The following is a 22,462-nucleotide window of genomic DNA, read 5'->3' on the forward strand; positions in this document are numbered from 1 at the left end:
ACTGATTGGTTAATAAGAGATGGTGTGAAAGGAAACTAAGTACATGGCTGAAAATTAATTTAAGAAAGTGAAGTTAGTTATGTTTTACTACATTGACCCGGTCTGGCAATGCCTCGAATTTAAAATTCTCACCCTTATCTTCAAATCCCTCCATGGTCTCGCCTCTCCCAATCTCTATAATCTCCTCCAGACCTACAACCATCCAAGGTCGCAAGGCTTCTCCAATTCCGGCCCCTTGCACAACCCCGATTTCCATCGCTCCACAATTGGTGGCCGTGCCTTCATCCCTAAGCCCTGGCATTCCCTCCCTAAATCCCCCTCTCCTCCAAGACGCTCCTTAAAACCTACCTCTTCCACCAAGCTTTTGGTAACCTGTCCTAATATCTTATATTACTCGGTGTCAAATTTTGTTACATTATGCTCCTGTGACATGCCTTGGGACATATTACTATGTTAGAAATGCAGTTGCCGTTTAATGAATTTAACTAAAAATAATTACAGACCTGACCCTGAGCCCCGCAGTGTGATGGGGCTTTTCCAGACCTACCATTCTGACAGCCTAGGCTTTGATGTCTTACAACCTGGAAACCATTCAGATTTTAATTGTGGGGAGGGCAATGAGGTGTTGGCAGTGTCTTTAAAATATTCTAAGTGTGCCGAGATTTTTTTTCAAGCTGGGATTTTTCCCAGCCCAGCAATGGGTCATGTTTTGGTGGGAGGAGAAAGGAAGGAAGTGTTGCTGCTTCCGCCGCGAGCCTATCAGTATTGCTGCTGTCGAAGGATGCGAGCAATGTGCTGCTTGAAAAGGGTGAGGACTTTATCCAATGTGGACCTGTCTTTAATGTAAAAGACTAACAGCAAATGCAGAATCTAAAATTAAATTCTAGACATGCACACGTGAAAGAGGTGAATAAGTGTGATGGTTCATCCAAACAGGTCATGGTGGACTGGGATAGCCCCTTCATATAACTGACCAGAATGGAATGAAGGGGAGAGTTCACGAGTGCAGCCCTGTTGCTTACTTTCACAACAATGTCACTGTTCGCACCTGACTTGCACTTTTTCTCTCCACCCTGCTTCAGTCAACCCATCAAAGGACTTTGCCATCCTGGTTGTTCCAGTTCTGATGAAAGGTAACATTCAAAGTGTTGCCCCGTCTTTCTCCTTTCGAGGCTGATTGACCTGAAGTGTATTTGCAGCCTTGGCTGTCTGCAACCATTATTGCTCACAACTGCACAGCAGTTTTGGTGGTTCTGTTGTGGTACATAATTGTGTAATGTGTTTTATTTCAGGACTACTACCTTTCTCTACTTGGCCCTACAAGCTTCAGAAAAGCCATAGAAGAAGCAGAAAGGCTTTCTGAAAGCCTCAAGTTAAGGTCTGTGCAGTGGCTCTGATTCCTGTAAGGTTTATAATAGTGGGCTAGGGTCGTACAAACTGACTGGATTCCACCTGAGCTGTTCTGATGGTCCATCTAATCCTTTTATTTATTCATCAAAGCCTGCCATGCAGCTAATAACCTGTTCTCAGCCTGTGTTTCTCTCTATGTTGCACACCACCATTGACATCAGTCCCACTCCCACTGTGATGCAATTTTCAGTTTTCGATTTATCTCCACACCCAATTTTCAGTGTTAACCTTTGGTTCCTTATCTGCCACTCTGCCATATTTTACTGTCAGTTTGCATCCTCTGCCGTTACCATTTACCATTTTGCTGTTTCATGATCTTGCTGCATTTCCCAGTATAAATGGTATTGTTGTTCATGTACATCTTCTGGGATTTGTCCACAATTCGGTCTCCAGACTGGGTTGCCCATCGGCTAGCTGGCCGGAACCCAGACTTTTCAAGCGTTGAGCCACCCAGGTTCTGATCTTGTTCGACCAATTACCAGGCCCCACACTTAATCACCGCTCGAGTGCTGTAGCACAGACACTTCTTCCCTATACAGAAACGTTCGTCTCTGAGCGTATGTTGCTGTGTGTTTGGCCAATCGGTTGTCTTTAACTGGGAAACTAGTGCAAGAGATTCTAAGTTGTTTTTTAATTGTTAGATATGAGGAAGCTGAAGTGTGCAAAAAGCTTGAAGAAAATGAAAGGCTGTGGGAAGAGAAAAGAAAACAGCAGGAGGAAGCAAAAAGCAAGGGACGAGATAACAGCTTGAAAGCAGCAACTAGAAGTTCATCAGACCTGGATGGCATTAAGAAAAGGAACTTAAAGGTTCAAAACAAGTTGAATAATTATTATCCTGCATTGGAAATGACCTCTAATTACAACAACATTGTTGTAATATATGCTTAAATTAAATTCAGGGGATAGTATGTCCGCACATTGCACAAAATAGATGGGTTAAGGGCATCTCCCTAGGTTTGGATTCCTATTCAAAAAGGACTTGGAATCGGTATCCAACCTTCTGTGCTGCACAACAGGAATATCTGATCAAAATATGGCACTTGAGCTTTTATCTTATTTAATGAATTGCAGAAATTTTAAAAATAGTTGAAGTGGGAAGAGAGAAAAGTTCATATAATTTAAGCATGTTTGGAATGTTACCCAGAGCGAGTTTGTAAAGTTTCTTTCTGTTTTTATTTTCAGGAGGACAGTGAATTAAGTGAAATCAAAGAAACAAGTGCAGAGCGTCATGGTGAGGTTCTGTCGGTGCTGCTTGGAAAGTAAACTTACAAAATATTTACAACACAGAAACGGCCATATGGCCCAACAGGTCCGTGCCGGTGTTTATGCTCCACATCACCTCCTCCCCTCCCTCTTCATCTCACCCCATCAACATATCCTAATTCTAAACTTGTCAGTGATGTCACTCGGTCAGCCTGACCCTGATCTCATTCAGCCTCCAGCAGTGGTCACTGGATGGCAGTCAGGAGTGGGAGCCCTCGCCAAGCTCCATCTAGTGGTGGGCACAGTGATTACTTCTCGTGCCCTGACAATTGACAGCTCGGATTAGTTAACTCAACATAGACTGGAAATTGAACCCAGGACCTTCTCCGCCTGTATGGTGTAGGGGGGAGCCAAAACTAGCTACCTTTTGGAATTTATTTTCCTGCATCACATTCCCTGACTGGTTCCAGGTTTTTGCCAGTGGTCCTGAGGTGGGAGCAGGTGACTGGAGGGATGTTTCCAGTGCAGTTCCACAGGTCTCAGTACTAGGTCCCTTGCTTTTGGTGGTTTATATCAATAATTGAAACTTCAATGTAGGAGGCATCGCTTTCTCTCCCACTTTCTGCATTCTGATTTAGAAGATAGTGACTCATTCTCGGGTTGAGTGACTGAATTATACTCTCCCAAGTTTTAGAATGGTATTACTTGCATTTCTTGAGTTGAAATGCTGGTTTATTATGAATGTGGAAATGTGGTTGAATAAACATTTCCTCATTTCCCCACAGTGCAATGATTAGCATGATTGGGCTTGTGAAGATGGGAATTTCAAATTTAAAAATAAATGAAAATCTGTGCATTAAACTTCTTGTGTACTTCCTGTTGTGATTTGTGGCCACATCTTTCCCATGGTAAAACCTGTTGCCAGCATTTCCCATTCCCTTTTGCTGTGTCAGCTGTCATGATGCCGTTGCATACTCTGGCCACTCTGTGGGGCAAGTTTCTGAAGTGTCAGCCCAACTCCTTCGCCGCCTGCATATTAAAGAACTTTCCATCTTCGACTGACGGCGGGGAGAGGATGCCAATTCTTTGCAGAGAACTGAGAGGAGGAGAAAAATGAAGTTTTGGACAATCACCAAAGGCATTTCTTGTGCATTTGTAAATAGCTGGTTATAGAACAGCAGCAGCCTGGGAGCAATCACCCACTGATCCCTGTGACCCGGGTTTGAAGCATAGCCAATTTCCTCGTGTTGAACGGTTTATAGCAGGATTGCTTTTTCTCTTGGCTTCTGTACTTGATCACAAAGTAAAAGGGAGTTTGTGTTTTACAGATCGCTGTTCCTCTCACCACCTCCCACTATTGTTTGAACTATCAGCCGCTTTAATTACATCCTTTTCTTTGGGAAACAGATTCACCTCGAGGGGCAATCAGTGCTGAAAAGCTGTTTGCCATGATTCAAGATGAAAACACTGGGGTGATGATTATGGACGCTCGAAGCTACAAGGATTACCAGGAATCTCACATACACGTGGCCAGGTCGTGCTGTATAAGTGTGCCAGAGGAAGCTGTCAACCCGGGGTAGGAAATTGAGCCCAAGTTTAGAATAGTGTTGGTGACTGCTATTATTTTAAAGCGATTTGTAACAAGATATTTAACTACTGCAGGGAGATAGGAAGTCATGTTTTTTAAACTGTTTTCTGCAGCATCACTGTTAACCAGATAGAGCTGAAACTGCCGGAGGAGTCAAAAGACACATGGGGAAAGCGGCAGTTTGTTGATTACATTGTTTTGTTGGATTGGGTCAGTTCCATCAACCAGGTGAAAACAGGAACCATTCTTCAGAGCCTCAAGGATGCACTTTATAAGGTTTGGAACTAATTTTTTTCCAGAAAGATTCTCCTACACCTCTCGTGTCATGCGTGCATCGTAACTGTCCATCAAAATGTTACTTTTTCCCCTCCCAGTTCCCAACGGGGAATTGATATCCTTGACTTGACCCCTCCCCGTAATACCACCGTGCCCTAGGTCTACCGCCCACGTGCAGCATTGCTCGCCACTTGGCGAGGCACTGAAGTGAGGCGGAACGATTCTCTTATTTTCCCTTCATTTGATTCCCAGCCCAAACCTACAAAACAGATGTGAAAATCACAGGGTGAGTCACAATTTATATTCATGATCACGGCATTAATAAAAGCTTTGAGTGGTGGGAGGGAACGTGCAAGGTAACTTAGTTTACTGAATTTTCAACTTGCAAATGTTTCTGATGCAGTGGGATAGCCACGTAATCCTTCGGAGTGAACCGCTGGTGTTGGAAGGTGGCTATGACAGCTGGCTTCTCTGCTACCCAATGTACACCACCAATGCACAAGTGACTGCTCCCAAGAAAGAATCCCGTGGAGCTGTCAGAGTGTCCTGTAAGTACTGCTGCTTCCTGAACATACAATGGCCTGCTCGCTACCAAAACCAATTTTTCCCGAGTATATCATCTTTTTTAAATAGAAGACGGCAAAGCATTCACAATATAAGTTTGCCACAAACTGTATGCAGAATTTGAGACGGCCCATTGCACTATGTGGTGCCATGTTTAGTAAAGTTTTAATGGGAAGACTTCCTGCTCCACCTGCAGGCGAGATGGAGGAAACACAAGATAACATTGCATTTTGAGTCGTCTTTTTAAAATGGTTCAGCTTGGCATTTGTTTTGCCTTCCTAAGAATACAGGATGAAAGCTTGGGTGGTGTGTTGGCAGCGAGAGTTGGTGTAGCAGTGCACAGTCACATGGAATGGGAGCGGACAGCATCCTGCTAATCCCAGTCCCAGCTCTTGGCTGTGTATAGCCAACGTCGACATCATTTAAGACGGAAGATCGGTAAAGCCTGGGCAGGTCCTGCTGGCTAGTTAAAAGTCATTGGGACTGGGCTAGGTAGCAGTCTGTGCCCACTCCCTGAGCTGTTGAGGCCAAGTGACTTGGAATTAAAATGAGGAAATAAGTGGGGAAGGCTTGCTTTAACAAATGCTCTCATAATAGAAAGTATTGAAACCTGCAGCAAAAACCGCTCCCATTGCTGTGGGTGACCTTGCAATAGAACTGGGTGTAGATCTTGGGTGTGACAGTGATTTTGACTGTGTTTGCACATTTTTCCCCCCTTATTTCACCCCTGAAATTGCTGACTCTTGTTGAGCTACAGTGCCGCATGCATTGGCAGCCTTCTGGTGCGGTGTCTATGTGCCCGGTCCTGTGACACAGGTTATTCAACTGTGGAAGTCATTACAGCCAGCCCTGTAGGAAGGGGTCACTGGATATTGATCAGAAGTGCCAACCCTGGATAATTCTCTTTCTTCGATCTTGCCTAGTCAATGGGCACTGATGCCAGCCAAGTGCCGCAATTGCTGTGGCAGCTGACATTGTCCAGAGCCTTCTACCCTGTAGTTTGGTATAGCATCGCATGTTACCGTTACTAATTAGGCGATCAAGGGAGTGATTCATATATTAATGAAAGTGCTAAATCAATTTTGAATAAAATACTGTTCGTTTTTTATGACAGTGAATTTTAGTTACCCATCCTTGGAGGAACCGCCCCCTCCTCCCCCACCCTCTGGAGACCTGAATGAAAAGAAGGCATTGCAAGAATTGGAGAGTTTTAATGAACATGTACCTGAGCTTGAAGAGATAACAAAGAAAGTCAGCATGGAAACTGTAAATGTGACTAATGGTATCCCTGGTCTTGGGGTTCCAGGCACTGGGCAGCCTACTGCGGTGAAAACCATTCCACAGGTACATGCGATATATCAGTACAATGTGTGCCCTGTCCTCCCATATCCCTACTTCTGTAGTTCTGCTCGCAGTTGTATTCTTCCCTCTCCCCATTTCCAAAATGAAACAAAAGCAAAACTGCCAGTGTCCATTGCTGGTCAACGCATCCTCCATTTTGTTTTTCTTTCCTCCTCGGTGCTTGGCAGCTGCTCCGAGTAACATTGAAATTGCTGGGCGAACCCTTTTCTGTAACACTTAGCCACCCCAATTGAGTCAGGTTTTCAGGAACACCTGGCGTTGGTTGAGATGCGAACGCTGGCATTTGTCTTCCCAGGAACACCAGGAGGTGATGTCCTTGGATGAAGCAGTTACTCTGGTCACTAAGTTTCACGTCTGAAAACCTTCACGTCAGCTCAGCCCAGGGAACAGCAAGTGAGGATCTTTGGTTATTAACACCATTCTCCCCTGTTGCCAAGCAGCTGGCTTTTGTTTCATTTCTAGCACTGAAAATACATGGGTAACCATGCTGGCACATTGTGGGACCGTCCCAGTATTCTGGGAGCACCATAGCTCTTGCTTCAGATTAGTTTTAGATTATCCAAAAGTGCCACTTCGTCTGTTAACTCTGAGGGCAGGTTCCATGCAGCAAAACAAATTAAATAACCTGTTTTTGTGCAGCTTTTTTTTAAATTTAGATTTTCATCTGTTATGAGTATCAGAGGAATATCAAATGATCTATTGTTTGAACTTGTTAAAATAGCCCCTAGTACAACAATTGGGTTATCAATATTCCTTCCCCAGCCTGGTTGCTGGTGTTGACCTGCTTCTGGGCATTGCTGATGGTGCAGCCAGCCATGAGCAGGCGGGCGGGCGACAGCAGTCAATGGGCCCCTGTTTCTGATTGCTCTACTTCGTACGTTGCGTTGATTGCACAGCTTGAGATTGAAAGTGGGTGGAGAATTGCGGGTGCTGTTGTCTTGCCCACCCTTCCTTTCCAAGATCTAACTAGCTTGTTCTGCACCTCTATTGTACAAGTTGAATATTTTGTTATCTCGGATCACCGGTACTGAATATTATTTTTGTCGCATTAAGTGAATGTATTTGTATGGTTCTAAATTATCATGAAGACAATTGTACTTTTCTGTATTTGAACAGATTGATCGAACTAAAAAACCTTCACTGAAACTGCCAGATAGGTCTCAACTCAAATCTGATGTGGCTGGAGCAGATAATCTGCCTGTTCACAATGGACCCGTGATTCCTGACCGGTCAACAAAGCCACCTGTGGAACCACAGAATTTATTAACTGACGAAGAAAGAAATCAGATCCACGCTGAAGCAGCACTCATTAGCGAGAAGGCCCGAAAGGAGAAAGAACAGCGTGAGCGAAGGCAGGAAGAGCAGAGGAAAGAAAAGGAGAGATTGGAGAGAGAAAGGGAGGAACAAGAGCGTAGAGAGAAAGAACAGCGGGCGGAGGAAGAAAAAGAGTTGACAATAAAAGCGGAGCAAGAGAGGGAGCGTGGGGAGGATGAGGAACGGAACCCGCAGGAACTGGGGGACAGAACCCGGAGAGAAGAAGCAGAAAGAAAAAGGTTAGCGGAGCAAGAAAATAAATCTCCGGAAGAAAAGGGCAAAATTGAAAGTCAGATGAAAGATCGAGTAGATTCAAGGAAAAGTGACGGAGAGCAATCTGTGTCCGAGCCAGAGTGCAGTGGCACAAACCTAGCAAAGCAGGTACTTCACTTGCAAACATTGCATTAAGAAAAGATAATTACTGTTGAAGTAAGATAGCACTAACCAGATAAAATTAATGACTGTTATCATTATCCATTTTAAAGAGAACTTAAATGCCCAGCTATAATCTAGTCTGCTGGCCTGTGTCTGTGCCTGTGTTTACAGCTCCTCTGCCTCCTTTTGCTATATCTGCACTTTCCTAAATTGCTGGTTATCCTCGCCTGGAGTCACCACACCACATTGCAGCTGCTTTATGATCGAGTACCAAGTCCTCACTAGTGTCCCTTTGAAGCTGGCTGCTAAGATGTTTGTGGCTTGTGAACGATTGTCTCAGATTGTTGTGATTTCTTTCCCTTGCATAATTCCTGGCTGCGTGAGATACATGCCCTTTGCTCATTATCTCCCAGTGATGACTACTGGGCTGTGGAGATCGCAAGCTTAGTACAGTGACGATCTGTGCCATGCCCCAATGTGTGTTCATGCCCTGTGTTGGAATTGTTGTGATGTCATGCTTTTTACAATCTCTCCTAGCTGCTGATCAGTTTGTAAATTCCTACACATCTTTTTCGATCTCCGCATGCTACACATCAGTGTCTTTTGAGTAAGTGGTCCCCTTGTTCCTCCCCTTCCACGAACCACTGCCCCCATGGTGGTGTGTTGGAATTACTATCCAGGTGATATTTGGCAGTCAGGATGAGAAACCTGTGTCCTACTCGGTGATGTGCTGGACCAGAAATGAACAACTGGAAGCTGAGTCACAGCAGACTGGGCGGGGTCTTCCCTTTCAGCCTGCTTGGTCCATCGTTCTCCCTTCCCAGTGGCCTGGATAGGATTAGTAATCAAAGTGGGGAATCTCTCTGTAATTAGCCATCTAATTTTAAAATAGCAGATTTGAGGCATTGCTTCAGGCTGAGGCGGAGGTGTCTGGTGGAGAAGCTGTGGAGCGAGGCACATTGGAGTGAAGTCCAGTGATGGGGCTCAGTCAGAGTGGGTACTGGTTTGAGGTGTTCAGGTCGGTTGGTTTACAAAAGAAGGAAAATCAATTTGGGAAGAGTGTGGAGTACAGTGGGGATAGATGCGGAGCAGTGTGTGAGGTCTTAAATAGGACCCAGAGCATGTACAGGTCCAGATGTATCCACCAATTTGCTGCCATTGGCGTGGTTTTATGCAGGTAGCGTATGTAATTTAATCCCATATATGTTACGTTCAGAGGTTACAACAGTAGAAGTGCTATTATCAGAAGCTTCCCCTGATCCGAGCCTGGTGGAGGGTGGAGGCGGAGATCTTTTTTCATTAGTGTGATGGGACAGACTTTTGTGAAATGTGATAAAAGAATATTGAAATTGGCGCGATATGTTTTGTAATTGGTTATTTTCTATTCGTCATTCACCAATTAGAAAGGAGAAAAATGGCAAATTAGAAAAGAAAATCCCTTGCCCGCGAACAGGAAGAATGGCCTTTCATGCTAACATTTCTGATTGTATAAAGAAGGGAAAGGGCTTGAGAATGGGATTAAATGGTTCCAGTGACCAGCACATTTCCCAATGGACCAAATAGTAATTACTGTTGTACTGTCACTCCCATCATTTTTAAAGTTGACACTGACCTGACAGTCTTAACTCAAACTTGATGGTCATTATGGGGGCAACACTTTTCAAAGTATGTAATGATTACAATGACCCATTTCTACATTTAGGAACAGCAACAAGAAGTTTGTCAAGGGGGCCAGGAAAGTGGAAGCCAGAAAGCAAAAATGTTCAAGGAAGGTGGAAGAACAAATGTAAGAGACTATTGTTAAACCTGCCCATTGTTTGCACCCCAGGCTATTTTGTGTTTCAGTTCTGCCCTCCATAAACTTGAGGTCATCCAAAACTCTGCTGCCCATGTCCTAACGCACACCAAGTCCCAATCACTCTGTGTTCACTGACCTCCATTGACTGCCGGTTAAGCAACTACTTGATTTCAAAATTCTCATCCTTTTTTTTTTTAAATCCCTTCATGACCTCGCCCCTGTAACCTCCTCCAGCCCTACAAACCTCCGAGATATCTGCACTCCTCCAATTCTGATCTTGAGCATCCCCGATTTGAATTGCTCCACCATTGGTGGCCGTGCCTTCAGCTGCCAAGGCTCTAAGCTTTGGAATTTCCTCCCTAAACCTCTCCGCCTCTCTCTCCTTTTAAGATGCTCCTTAAAACCTACCTCCATGACCCTTTGGTCATCTGCTCTAATATTTCCACATGTGGCTCGGTGTCAAATTATATTTGATAATCGCTCCTGTGAAGCGCCTTGGGGCGTTTTACTCTATTAAAGGTGCTATATAAATACAAGTTGTTAAGCCATATGTGTTCCTTTAGTGCCCCATTGAACAGTGCTGTTTGCATGTTAATGCATACCGATAATAAATGTTCCTGTACTTCATGTTTTTTAAATAGATATATTTCCTCTAATGTGTCAAGTAAATGCACCATGTTGGGACATCCTGGTTTTGATTTCAGGTGGTCTCTAAATCAAAATCCAGGTGTACGTTGGGTGTAAGTAGTGACTTCATTACAGAGCAGTCAGTTCAGATACATGGTGATTTAAGCCTCTTCGGTTTTCAGGAGCTCTTCTTACTGCTTGGCCATGAGCAGGAACTTGTGCATCTCTTGTTCAATTTATGGGCGCACATCTTCAATAAACATTTACTCTGGAAGCTCCAAAATGCCTTTTTAACTAAATAATATAGAAGAAACAGCTAATTTTATCTCAACAGCAATTAACACAAAATCTAGCTTCATAAATACTCACTCCCTACATTACAGCATTGGTTATCCCTAATGGGCTCACCTTTTTCAGATTGCATCAGAAGGCCTTAGAAAGGGTACGGAGGAGGTTTACTTGGATGTTACCAGGGATGAGGGACATCTATTATGTGAGGATTGGTTGGAAACATCAGGACTGTTCTCCCTGGAACGGAGAAGATTAAGAGGTGGCCTAATAGGGGTTTTAAGATGATGAGAGGCTTTGATGGAGAAAACCGATTCCCTCTAGCGTGTGGGTCAATGCCCAGAGGTCAGCAATTCAAAATCATTGGAAAAGATCGAGAGGAGAGATGAGGAGAATTGTTTTCACTGAGTTGTCGGGATCTGGAACACTCTCCCTGAAAAGATGGTGGGAGCTGATTCCATCAATAATGTTCTAGGGAGGAGGGCAGGGTACCGGAGGATAAGGAACTTACAGGGTTATGGACATAAAGCGGGGGTGTGGGACTAAGCACGAGTGCTCTTTCAAAGAGCCAGCACAGGCACAATGGGCAGAATGGTCTCCTGTGCATCAGTTTGTATGGGTCAAAGACCCATGCTTAAAGCAATTATGTGAATAACCGTTTATAAAGAGAATTCACATTCCACTGTAGAATCAAATAGTTCTTAGAGTTGAAGGCTTTGCTTTTGCTGATCATATATCTATAATGTATTGCTTCCTGTGAACTTTCCCATTTGTAGTGGGAAGTGCCTATGTAAATAAACATCATGCTATAATTCCACCTCCCATCAGCAGAGACAGTGGCAGGAGGTTGTAATTACAGTGTGACATTTCTAAATGATAAATGTGGACGTAGTAATGGGAACAAAAAATAAGATCAGACTGTGATTTTAAAATGAGGCCAGAATGATGTGTGTGTACCCTGGTCCGATTATCCCCACATCGCCTGAAGCCTCCACTTGGTCTGGACTTCTCGTGAGCAACTCTGTGGGACATCGATTGAAAGTGTCTGTTCCTTTGATTAGATCCTGCATCTCAATATCTGAAGCAGTCATGTCTTCTAATTGTTTTTGGAATTGATATCCTGGAGTTGCTGTTGAGCTTGATTTTAAATAATTCTCCCGCCCCCCCCCCCCCGAAGCAGTGTTGTGGGTTGCTGCAGGGCTGCCAATGCATAATGTCTAGCTGGGGTGGTGGCAGTGTCAGCAATACTGTGCAATATTTCCTGTGCTTATTTTGTGTAGAGTCTTGTTTTTGAAAATATTTTCCCTACTGTTGTCTGCCCAACAATTACATAGAAACATAGAAAAAAGGTGCAGGAGTAGGCCATTCGGCCCTTTTAGCCTGCACCACCATTCAATAAGATCATGGCTGATCATGGAACTTCAGTACCCCTTTCCTGCTTTCTCTCCACACCCCTTGATCCCTTTAGCCGTAAAGGCCACATCTAACTCCCTTTTGAATATATCTAACGAACTGGCCTCAACAACTTTCTGTGGTAGAGAATTCCACAGGTTCACAATTCTGAGTGAAGAGGTTTAGAAACATAAAAAATAGGTGCAGGAGTAGGCCATTCAGCCCTTCTAGCCTGCACCGCCATTCAATGAGTTCATGGCTGAACATGCAACTTCAGTACCCCCTTCCTGCTTTCTTGCCATTCCCTTGATCCCCCGAGTAGCAAGGACTTCATCTAACTTCCTTTTGAATACAGTTAGTGAATTGGCCTCAACTACTTTCTATGGTAGAGAATTCCACAGGTTCACCACTCTCTGGGTGAAGAAGTTTCTCCTCATCTCAGTCCTAAATGGCTTACCCCTTATCCTTAGACTGTGACCCCTGGTTCTGGACTTCCCCAACATTGGAAACATTTTTCCCTGCATCTAACCTGTCTAAACCCGTCAGAATTTTAAACGTTTCTTTGAGGTCCCCTATCATTCTTCTGAACTCCAGTGAATACAAGCCCAGTTGATCCAGTCTTTCTTGATAGGTCAGTCCCACCATCCCGGGAATCAGTCTGGTGAATCTTCGCTGCACTCCCTCAATAGCAAGAATGTCCTTCCTCAAGTTAGGAGACCAAAACTGTACACAATACTCCAGGTGTGGCCTCACCAAGACCCTGTACAACTGTAGCAACACCTCCCTGCCCCTGTACTCAAATCCTCTCGCTATGAAGGTCAACATGCCATTTGCTTTCTTAACTGCCTGCTGTACCTGCATGCCAACCTTCAATGACTGATGTACCATGACACCCAGGTCTCGTTGCACCTTCCCTTTTCCTAATCTGTCACCATTCAGATAATAGTCTGTCTCTCTGTTTTTACCCTCAAAGTGGATAACCTCACATTTATCCACATTATACTTCATGCCATGCATTTGCCCACTCACCTAACCTATCCAACTCACTCTGCAGCCTCATAGCATCCTCCTCGCAGCTCACACTGCCACCCAACTCAGTGTCATCTGCAAATTTGGTGATACTACATTTAATCCCCTCGTCTAAATCATTAATGTACAATGTAAACAGCTGAGGCCCCAGCACAGAACCTTGCGGTACCCCAGTAGTCACTGCCTGCCATTCTGAAAAGTACCCATTTACTCCTACTCTTTGCTTCCTGTCTGACAACCAGTTCTCAATCCACGTCAGCACACTACCCCCCAATCCCATGTGCTTTAACTTTGCACATTAATCTCTTGTGTGGGACCTTGTCGAAAGCCTTCTGAAAGTCCAAATATACCACATCAACTGGTTCTCCCTTGTCCACTTTACTGGAAACATCCTCAAAAAAATTCCAGAAGATTTGTCAAGCATGATTTCCCTTTCACAAATCCATGCTGACTTGGACCTATCATGTCACCATTTTCCAAATGCACTGCTATGACATCCTTAATAATTGATTCCATCATTTTACCCACTACTGAGGTCAGGCTGACCGGTCTATAATTCCCTGTTTTCTCTCTCCTTCCTTTTTTAAAAAGTGCGGTTACATTAGCTATCCTCCAATCCATAGGAACTGATCCTGAGTCTATAGAATGTTGGCAAATGACCACCAATGCATCCACTATTTCTAGGGCTACTTCCTTAAGTACTCTGGGATGAAGACTATCAGGCCCTGGGGATTTATCGGCCTTCAATCCCATCAATTTCCCTAACACAATTTCCTGACGAGGATTTCCTTCAGTTCCTCCTTCTCGCTAGACCCTTGGTCCCCTAGTATATCTGGAAGATTATTTGTGTCATCTTTAGTGAAGACAGAACCAAAGTATTTGGTCAATTGGTCTACCATTTCTTTGTTCCCCATTACAAATTCAACTGATTCTGACTGCAAGGGACTTACATTTGTCTTCACTAATCTTTTTCTCTTCACCTATCTATAGGAGCTTTTGCAGTCAGTTTTTGTGTTTCCTGCAAGCTTACTCTCATACTCTATTTTCCTCCTCCTAATTAAACCCTTTGTTCTCCTCTGCTGAATTCTAAATTTCTCCCAGTCCTCAGGTTTGCTGCTTTTTCTGGCCAAATTATATGCCTCTTCCTTGGACTTAACACTATCCCTAATTTCCCTTGTTAGCCATGGTTGAGCCACCTTCCCTGTTTTATTTTTACCCCAGGCAGGGATGTACAATTGTTGAAGTTCATCCATGTGATCTTTAAATGTCTGCCATTGCCTATCCACCGTCAACCCTTTAAGTATCATTCGCTGGTCTATCCTAGCCAATTCATGTCTCATACCATCGAAGTTACCTTTCTTTAAGTTCAGGACCCTAGTCTCTGAATTAACTGTGTCACTCTCCATCTTAATAAAGAATTCTACCATATTATGGTCACTCTTCCCCAAGGGGCCTCGCACAACAAGATTGCTAATTAATCCTCTCTCATTACACAGCGCCCAGTCTAGAATGGCCAGCTCTCTCGTTGGTTCCTCGACATATTGGTCCAGAAAACCATCCCTTATACACTCCAGGAAATCCTCCTCCAATCCTCGTATTGTTACCAGTTTGGTTAGCCCAATCTATATGTAGATTAAAGTCACCCATGATAACTGTTGTATCTTTATTGCACGCATCCCTAATTTCCTGTTTGATGCCATACCCAACCTCACTACTACTGTTTGGTGGTCTGTACACAACTCCCACTAGTGTTTTCTGCCCTTTGGTGTTCCGCAGCTCTACCGATACAGATTCCATATCATCCAAGCTAATGTCCTTCCTTACTATTGTGTTAATCTCCTCTTTAACCAGCAATGCTATCTCACCTTTTTTCTTTCTGTCTATCCTTCCTGAATATTGAATACCCCTGGATGTTGAGTTCCTAGCCTTGGTCACCCTGGAGCCATGTCTCCGTAATCCCAATTACATCATATCCGTTAACAGCTATCTGTGCAGTTAATTCTGTGTTTTTTGTAGGAACATCGAGATACGTTGCCGCGAGCGAGGAGTGAGGAAATGGGCCGGACCATTCCAGGCTTACCGCCAGGGTGGATGAAGGTACGCTGCTCAAGTCTTGACTCGAGAGAAATTTAAACACAGATGGAAATTTTTTCCAGCAGAGATTGATTTGTATCTATTTTTCCTTTCTAAATCAATGGAAATATTCTGTAAGTTTTTAAGAAAACCAGAATTTAATTTGCCCCCTCCAGTTGCCCCGCGGTGCGCCCCCTCCCACGGGCACAATGGTGATGGGCAAGTCGCCTGATTCCAGGAGCACAATGCTGGAGTTTGACGTCTTCCTCTTTGTAGAAGTAGCACAGCTAAGATAAAGCACTCTATGTGTGGGATCACAGCACAGCTTGTTGGGCCAATGTAAAACACTGACATGTGGGATCACAGCACAGCTTCACATCACAGCTTGTTGGGCCAGTGTGCTTTGTCATGCGACATGATAGTGGTTATGTTTAATTGCGCCAAGATTAGTATTGGCATGAGGAAATACTGACAATCCAAATAAACTCTGCAGTAAATCCTTTCTTGTGTGAGGGCAGTCATTTCTGTGATTCACAACACCACTTTGCAAAAACAAATGAATAACTTGTGCACATTTTGTTAACTTTTCTATAATCCAGCAGGATCATATTTATCTTTAATTTTAATACAGCAAGTTTCATTGGAGATGTCTGCTTTAATAGTGTGATAGAAAAGAGTAAATCTAAATCCTTCAAGTACAACTTTCACCTTGTTTTCGCTCCTTTTTAGTTTCTTGATGTGGTGACTGGAACCTACCGTTACTATCATTCACCGACCAACTCTGTTCATATGTATCCACCTGAAATGATCCCATCGATTACACCTCCTGACACACCTCCAGCTCACACAGCCAAACCACACAGTGCAACCGATGTTGATGTCCCCAAACTAAAACGCTCATTCTCCTCACCGGATATTGCCCAAGCAATTCAGGATGAGCAAAGCAAGGTGTCGACAAAACCAGTGCCCACAGTCAATCGGGAAACCAAGTAGGTTGTTCTTAAAATTATTTTCAAAGTCACTAAGTTTTTCAGTATACTCAAATGATCAATTATATCTCAAAAGTAAGATTTTATTCTTTGGGCCAGTGACTTGTCCCCAGGTCTTTGTTATTGTCACATTGGACCTGGCACCCAGAAAACTTGGGCCAGGTAAAGTTGTTTGCCCATTTCCCTGCCCCTTTATCGGTCCCAATGCAAAATGCTTTGGCAGGATTATTGACCCTAATAAGATTCCGGCCTACTTGAGAGGCAGTGGCCGTGATTCAGTGTTCTAATTACTCCCATGATGCAGTGTGTTAATATAACCACCTAAATCATGGAGATAATCTTGAATAAACACAGCCAAACACATTCTCCAGTAAAATATTTACAAAAACTGAGCTTTTCTTCACACTAGCTTACATCATTCTGACAGTAAATAGTATGTATATTGCAAAGTAGCTGAAAAATTTGTGATTATCGTTGTGGATGTTTAATAATTCTGAAATTCGGAGTTCATCATTCCTTGTCCTAAATCAAGTGGATTTTTTGCATCTTTTCAGACCCTCCGGCTACAGCAAAACCGAAATCTCAAGCCCCTCCGCTTCTCAAATCAGAAACTTGAACCCAGTGTATGGGGGGCTGGGGCGAGCTCTGACTGGCCTGCGAAACCTTGGCAACACCTGCTATATGAACTCCATCTTGCAGTGTTTGTGTAACACTCCCCGTCTGGCAGAATATTTCAACAAAAATTACTACCAACAAGATATAAACAGGTAAAAACTGTCACTTGTAGACGAGGTTCTAGTCTGATGGACCAAGATCAATACTTGTTGGGACACATTGAAACCCAGAATCGTGCGTTACAGCGTCACTAACCATTGAGGGTTTCTGAGTTACCTGTTCCATTAAAAGCTTTGGATAGTTGAAGGTCTTGGTGCTTGTTAGAATTGAGATTTTGGCCTATATAATGGCAGAGGTGGGCTAGACCTAAAGCCAACCCTTCTCGGGCACTGTTGACTTCTCGGTGGCTCCCCTGCAGGAATGGTTCACATCTCGGGCAGAATGGCGGTCATATTCCTCCTCTCCCGATTATATCTCGAATAGTTCTTAACAATGTTCCCTCTAATTCTTTTTTTAGTGTGCGGCCCCATTAAGTTTTCTGCACAGTATCGTCCAGTGGGAGCAGCTTGTGAGTAGTCTGTGTGAGTTCTGATTCATGCACGGCCAAAGGCCTGGGCACCTTGGGAGGGAACTTCGGTTCTTCATCTCCATGGTCGTCAGTGAGTGAGTGAATTGTGAATGAGTCTTTCAGTTTGTTTAGAGATCCTTTACCTAGATATCTAAAATTACTGGGGACAAATTTACACTGTGCACTACCATCCAGGACAAAGCCATGTGCTCAATCAACACCCCATCCAATGCTTAAACACCACTCCCTCCACCGCTGGCGCACCATAGCTGCAGTGTTGTACCATCTGCGGTATGCACTGCAGTACCTCCCAAACCCATCACCTCCAACACCTAGAAGAACAAGGGCTGCGGATGTATGGGAACACCATCACCTCCAAGTTCCCTTCTGAGTCTCTCACACCATCCCGACTTGGACATGTGTCGCTGTTTCTTCATTGTCGCTGGGTCAAATTCCCAGAACCTCCGACCTAACAGGACTACTCATCACATGGACTGGGGGGAATCAAGGCGGTGGTTCACCACCACTTTATCGAGGCAGCTCGGGATGGGCAATAAATGCTGGCCTTGCCAGCAAAGCCCATATGTTGAGAATGATTACCTCAAGGTTAATAGTTTTATGAATACTGGCTGAGCCAGTTGATGGAGCGTGTAACCTTGGGGTTACAAACTACAACCAGGAATCCAAGGTAGACATTACACCTTGCCATTGTGAAGGCCCAAGACTGTTTGGAAGTACGGAAGCAGTGATGCTCACAAGTGCTGAAGCTGAGTAACGTGACTCGCAGTGAATACACCACAGATATAAAATGGAAAATTCTGCTTGCTGATTGTAACCAGACTGAATGTTGATGGTCCCTCCGCCCCTCGCCCTCCCTAAATGTTGATGCTCCCTCCACCATCCCTAAAGTGTATGCGTGTTGACGTTTGAAGGTTTGGTTTGTAATGTGAGTAATTGCAATTTGTATATATTTTTTGATAGGTCAAACATTCTTGGTCATAAAGGTGAGGTTGCTGAAGAGTTTGGTGTAATAATGAAGACCTTGTGGTCGGGTCAATATAAATGCATCAGTCCGAGGGACTTTAAGGGACGAATAGGAAAAATAAATGAGCCGTTTGCAGGGTATGTGCAGCAGGATTCCCAGGAGCTGCTGCTTTTTCTAATGGATGGACTCCATGAAGACCTTAACAAAGTAAGAGCTGACTGCACGCTGTGCATGTGGGGGTGGGGGGGGGTGTTCATTGAATGCAAATATGTGTGAGGTAGTTTGAAGAACGTAAATTCTTGATACGGAGCAGAATTCTGGTCGGGCATTGTTTAAGGATGGCCTTTTACGGGGAGCTGGGGTATATGGCTGTAGATGGAGAGCTAGTAGCGACACGTGCTGTGGCCCAAATGGTTGGCTCCTGTGCTGTCATTTCTGATTTTTATAGTTTTAACATATTTACAGTAGTCTCTCTTCCCAATATTATATATTTTTCTCCGCCATCTCTCTAAGGATGTGTTTATACAATGAGCAGTTTTAGCTTGCTAAAAATGCGATGTTCAGAGCCAGAGTGAAGTGGAACAGGATCCTTTGTTCCGATATGGGGTTGGACTCCAGTGCTGGATTCCAGCTGCTTTACACTCCAACTACAGCAAACGTATGGATTGAAAAATGTTGTAGCCTGTGTGTCTGATACTATGTTATATCTCAGGAGCGCAAGGGAAAACATCATCTCAGTGTTTTATTTCCTTATCAATGAATAAATTGACCGACACTAAATTAATGAATTGGGTCCGAGCCAGAGACAGTAACGCTTGGGGAGGGGCAGCACTGCTCACAGCTGTATCCACGGGCCACATATACCTAGGTGAAAAGCCTTTCCTGTTGCATCGATAAATGATTTGTAAAGATGGTTACTGCATAATGAATTCAGCCACTTCTGAGTGGAACTGCTGTAATTTACTGAAGTTTAGTCGCATCTCCTGGGAATAGTCTTTTTGCTAATACAATGCATTCTGGAATGTCCATATGAAGATAATATAACGCATGGGTTTAAACCACACTTCGGTTGCCACCACTGTGGTAATGGAATCCATGCCTCAATGCTTCTGTTGCCAGATATTTCGACACTGCTGTCGCATCATATTTGGTGCAGAATAAGTACAACTTGTAGTCTGGTGAGACTATTCCAGTGTGAGTAGATTTGGGATTCTGAAATGCTCTCCTCCCTGCAGCTTTAGAAATGCATGTTTTCTATTTGCAAGTTGCAGTATAGAATAGAAGGTTGCATTGAATTAGATCAAGGATCAGCCAGTCTCTAATTGGATGGCAGACAGACTTGAGAGGCTGATTGGCCAACTCCTGTTCCTATTGCACTCTAAAGCTGAATGGCAGGTATCTGAAATGAAGGGCGCTGTTCTGTGTGTCAGCGGGCAGACGCGGCACTCCTGTTGCTCTAAGGATTGCTGTGCTGTGACAGACCTTCAGTTTTCACATGTAATATGTACTGGAAGATGACAGGCTAGTTTCTCACTCTTTTTAACCTCTGACAGGCTGACCGGAAGAGGTACAAAGAAGAAAACAACGATGGCTTGGATGACACGAGAGCAGCTGATCTGGCCTGGCAGAAACACAAGCTCCTCAATGAGTCCATTATTGTGGCTATGTTCCAAGGCCAGTTTAAATCAACCGTGCAGTGTCTGACTTGCCATAAAAGGTCTCGAACATTTGAGGCCTTTATGTATCTATCTCTGCCACTTCCATCTTCTAGCAAATGTTCTCTGCAGGTAAAGACATGTCCTTACCTGAGCTTCATGGATTGTATGCGTTCAAAATTTATGTTGGCCTCCCATCTAGGGGAGAGCAAATCAGCGAGAGTTTCTGCTCCCGATTGCTGTCCAGTGACTGATGAGAAGTATCTGTGTGATCAGGCACAGCTGTGGTACCTCCATAGTCGAATTGCCTGCCATCACTCCTTTTTTGGTTGTAAATAAAGAGGGCCATTTTTGTCAGGTCATCAGATACAAGGGACAGCCTGTGGAACTGTACCTCGCTCAGTTCATCTGCCCCCCCGACAGTGCGGCGCTCCTCCAACAGTGAAACCTCCTGAAACTGGAGTCAGTGAGACCGCTAATGTCTGGTTACAGCAGCACATTGCTGCTTAGGAATGAAAGGTGCTGAATTGTTGAAAAGTGGTTTGTTTTCAATAAAAATCTAAAATGTGATTATTGGAGCAGATGAGGTTGCTTTTAATTTTAATGGCAATTATTGTTTTCCTTTTTGAAGGATTGTCTCAAATCATTTTCCAAAGAGGAGAAGCTGACCGACAACAACCGATTCCACTGCAGCAACTGCAAGGCACACAGGGACTCCACAAAGAAGTTAGAGATCTGGAAACTGCCTCCTATCCTGCTGGTGCATTTGAAACGGTGCGGCTCTTTATATGACATTTGTGACTTGCTGAGGGACACACTTTGTCCCAGGCTCAATCACTGGTCGCTGCTGTCACTCTGGCTGTCTGAGAGAAGTCACTGCGATCGTCTCGCTTCATACACGGGTGGCTACGGAAGGATGTGAAGGTCCTCGAGAGGGTGCAGGGGAGATTTACCAGAACGGTTCCAGGGAGGAGGGATTTTAGCTCCAAGATTAGGTTGGAAAAGCTGGGGTTTGTTCTCCTTGGAGCAAAGGAGGTTGAGGGGAGATTTGATAGCGGTGTACAAGATTATGACTGGTTTGGATAAGGTAGAGAGAGAAAGGCTATTCCCATTAGTTGATGGTACAAGGACTAGGGGACACAGATTTAAGATTTTGGGCAAGAGATATAAGGGGGATGTAGATAAGAACTTGGAACTCGCTGCCCACGCGGGTGGTGAAAGTGGAGTAGATCAATGATTTCAAAAGGAAATTGGATAGGCACTTGAGGGAAATAAACTTTCAGGGCTACGGGGAATGGGACTGGCTGGATTGCAGAGAGCCGACGTGTACCTGATGGGCCGAATTGCCACCTTTTGTACCGTAATGACTCTAGGATTCAGCCAAAGTTTGTGCCCCTGGTCACTGTCCATGCTTGGAAAGTACATGTGGTTGTGTGGTGTGGATGGGGTTGTGGAGACTGACAGCACTCTGCTCGCACGTGCAGGGTGGCTGAGGGTCTGAGCAGCTGCTGCTTATGGAACGGTACCGTAGCATGAATCGCAGCCTTCAGGGACGCCAAAAATTGTGTTGTGTTGATTTCTGTATATTTATATTTAAATCAAGAAGCTGCAGAAAGTATGAGAGCTGTCCCTTCTCCTTCCCCCCCCCCCCCCCTCGCTAAACACAGCAAGAAGTGTAAGCACAGCCAAAGACCCGAGTCTGTCTCGGTCCGTCTCCGTGTACTTGCCAGCTTGTCCTGATGAGCACCGTCTAGTTCCATATATCTCACTTCTGTGGTTTTCATCACAGATTCTCTTATGAAGGAAGATGGAAACAGAAGCTGCAGACAAACGTTGACCTTCCGTTGGAGAATCTGGAACTGTCCAACTACGTCATTGGCCCCAAGAACAATGTCAAAAGATACAATTTATTTGCAGTGTCGGTAAGTAGCTGCACTATTGCTGCATTTATAACTTAGCAATTTTCTTCAGTCGTGGTTAATAGTTAGCAGAGCCATAGGGCATTGTCTTGTAAATCTCAGATTAAATACTGCGGAAACACGAGAGACTCGTCCAATCGGATTTGTTGGTGGTTGAGTGCGTTGATGGTATCCATTTTTGGAAATTCTGTCCCCTTAACGTCGACTGGTTTGGCCTATTATTAGGTGCAATTTTTTTATCCTCTAAAATAAAGGTGTCTGGTAGTTGGTTTCCTGTGAGACCAATGTTGGATATTGGGCAAGTTTCAAGTGGTCGTCTGCCTACCAGCACAGAGTCTGGCATTTAGTCCAATCTAGTGTGTCATTCTTGCCCATTGCAGGGAAGCAGTAGGCTGAAATGCTCTGATGTCGCACACTTCGGAACTGTGCATC

General features: G+C 44.2%; 1 protein-coding gene across 4 annotated transcripts in view; it reads left to right on the plus strand.

Annotated features, from left to right (window-relative positions):
• The window catches only part of usp8 (ubiquitin specific peptidase 8), a 42,897-nt gene that overhangs the window by 16,408 nt on the left and 4,027 nt on the right, over positions 1 to 22,462 (plus strand). For 3 of the 4 annotated variants that reach the window (XM_070858631.1, XM_070858630.1, XM_070858632.1), the window contains exons 4-19: positions 1,293 to 1,378; positions 2,052 to 2,217; positions 2,593 to 2,641; positions 4,021 to 4,189; positions 4,315 to 4,477; positions 4,881 to 5,025; positions 6,156 to 6,385; positions 7,520 to 8,098; positions 9,795 to 9,878; positions 15,243 to 15,323; positions 16,029 to 16,288; positions 16,843 to 17,055; positions 18,453 to 18,663; positions 20,010 to 20,243; positions 20,743 to 20,885; positions 21,901 to 22,033. In XM_070858631.1, the coding sequence (XP_070714732.1) occupies positions 1,293 to 1,378; positions 2,052 to 2,217; positions 2,593 to 2,641; positions 4,021 to 4,189; positions 4,315 to 4,477; positions 4,881 to 5,025; positions 6,156 to 6,385; positions 7,520 to 8,098; positions 9,795 to 9,878; positions 15,243 to 15,323; positions 16,029 to 16,288; positions 16,843 to 17,055; positions 18,453 to 18,663; positions 20,010 to 20,243; positions 20,743 to 20,885; positions 21,901 to 22,033 (2,946 nt within the window). The remainder of the gene's footprint in view (positions 1 to 1,292; positions 1,379 to 2,051; positions 2,218 to 2,592; positions 2,642 to 4,020; positions 4,190 to 4,314; positions 4,478 to 4,880; positions 5,026 to 6,155; positions 6,386 to 7,519; positions 8,099 to 9,794; positions 9,879 to 15,242; positions 15,324 to 16,028; positions 16,289 to 16,842; positions 17,056 to 18,452; positions 18,664 to 20,009; positions 20,244 to 20,742; positions 20,886 to 21,900; positions 22,034 to 22,462) is intronic. The other variant, XM_070858633.1, reaches the window with a different exon arrangement.

The sequence above is a fragment of the Pristiophorus japonicus genome, chromosome 17, assembly GCF_044704955.1.
Source record: "Pristiophorus japonicus isolate sPriJap1 chromosome 17, sPriJap1.hap1, whole genome shotgun sequence".
NCBI classification, from domain to species: Eukaryota; Metazoa; Chordata; class Chondrichthyes; family Pristiophoridae; genus Pristiophorus; species Pristiophorus japonicus.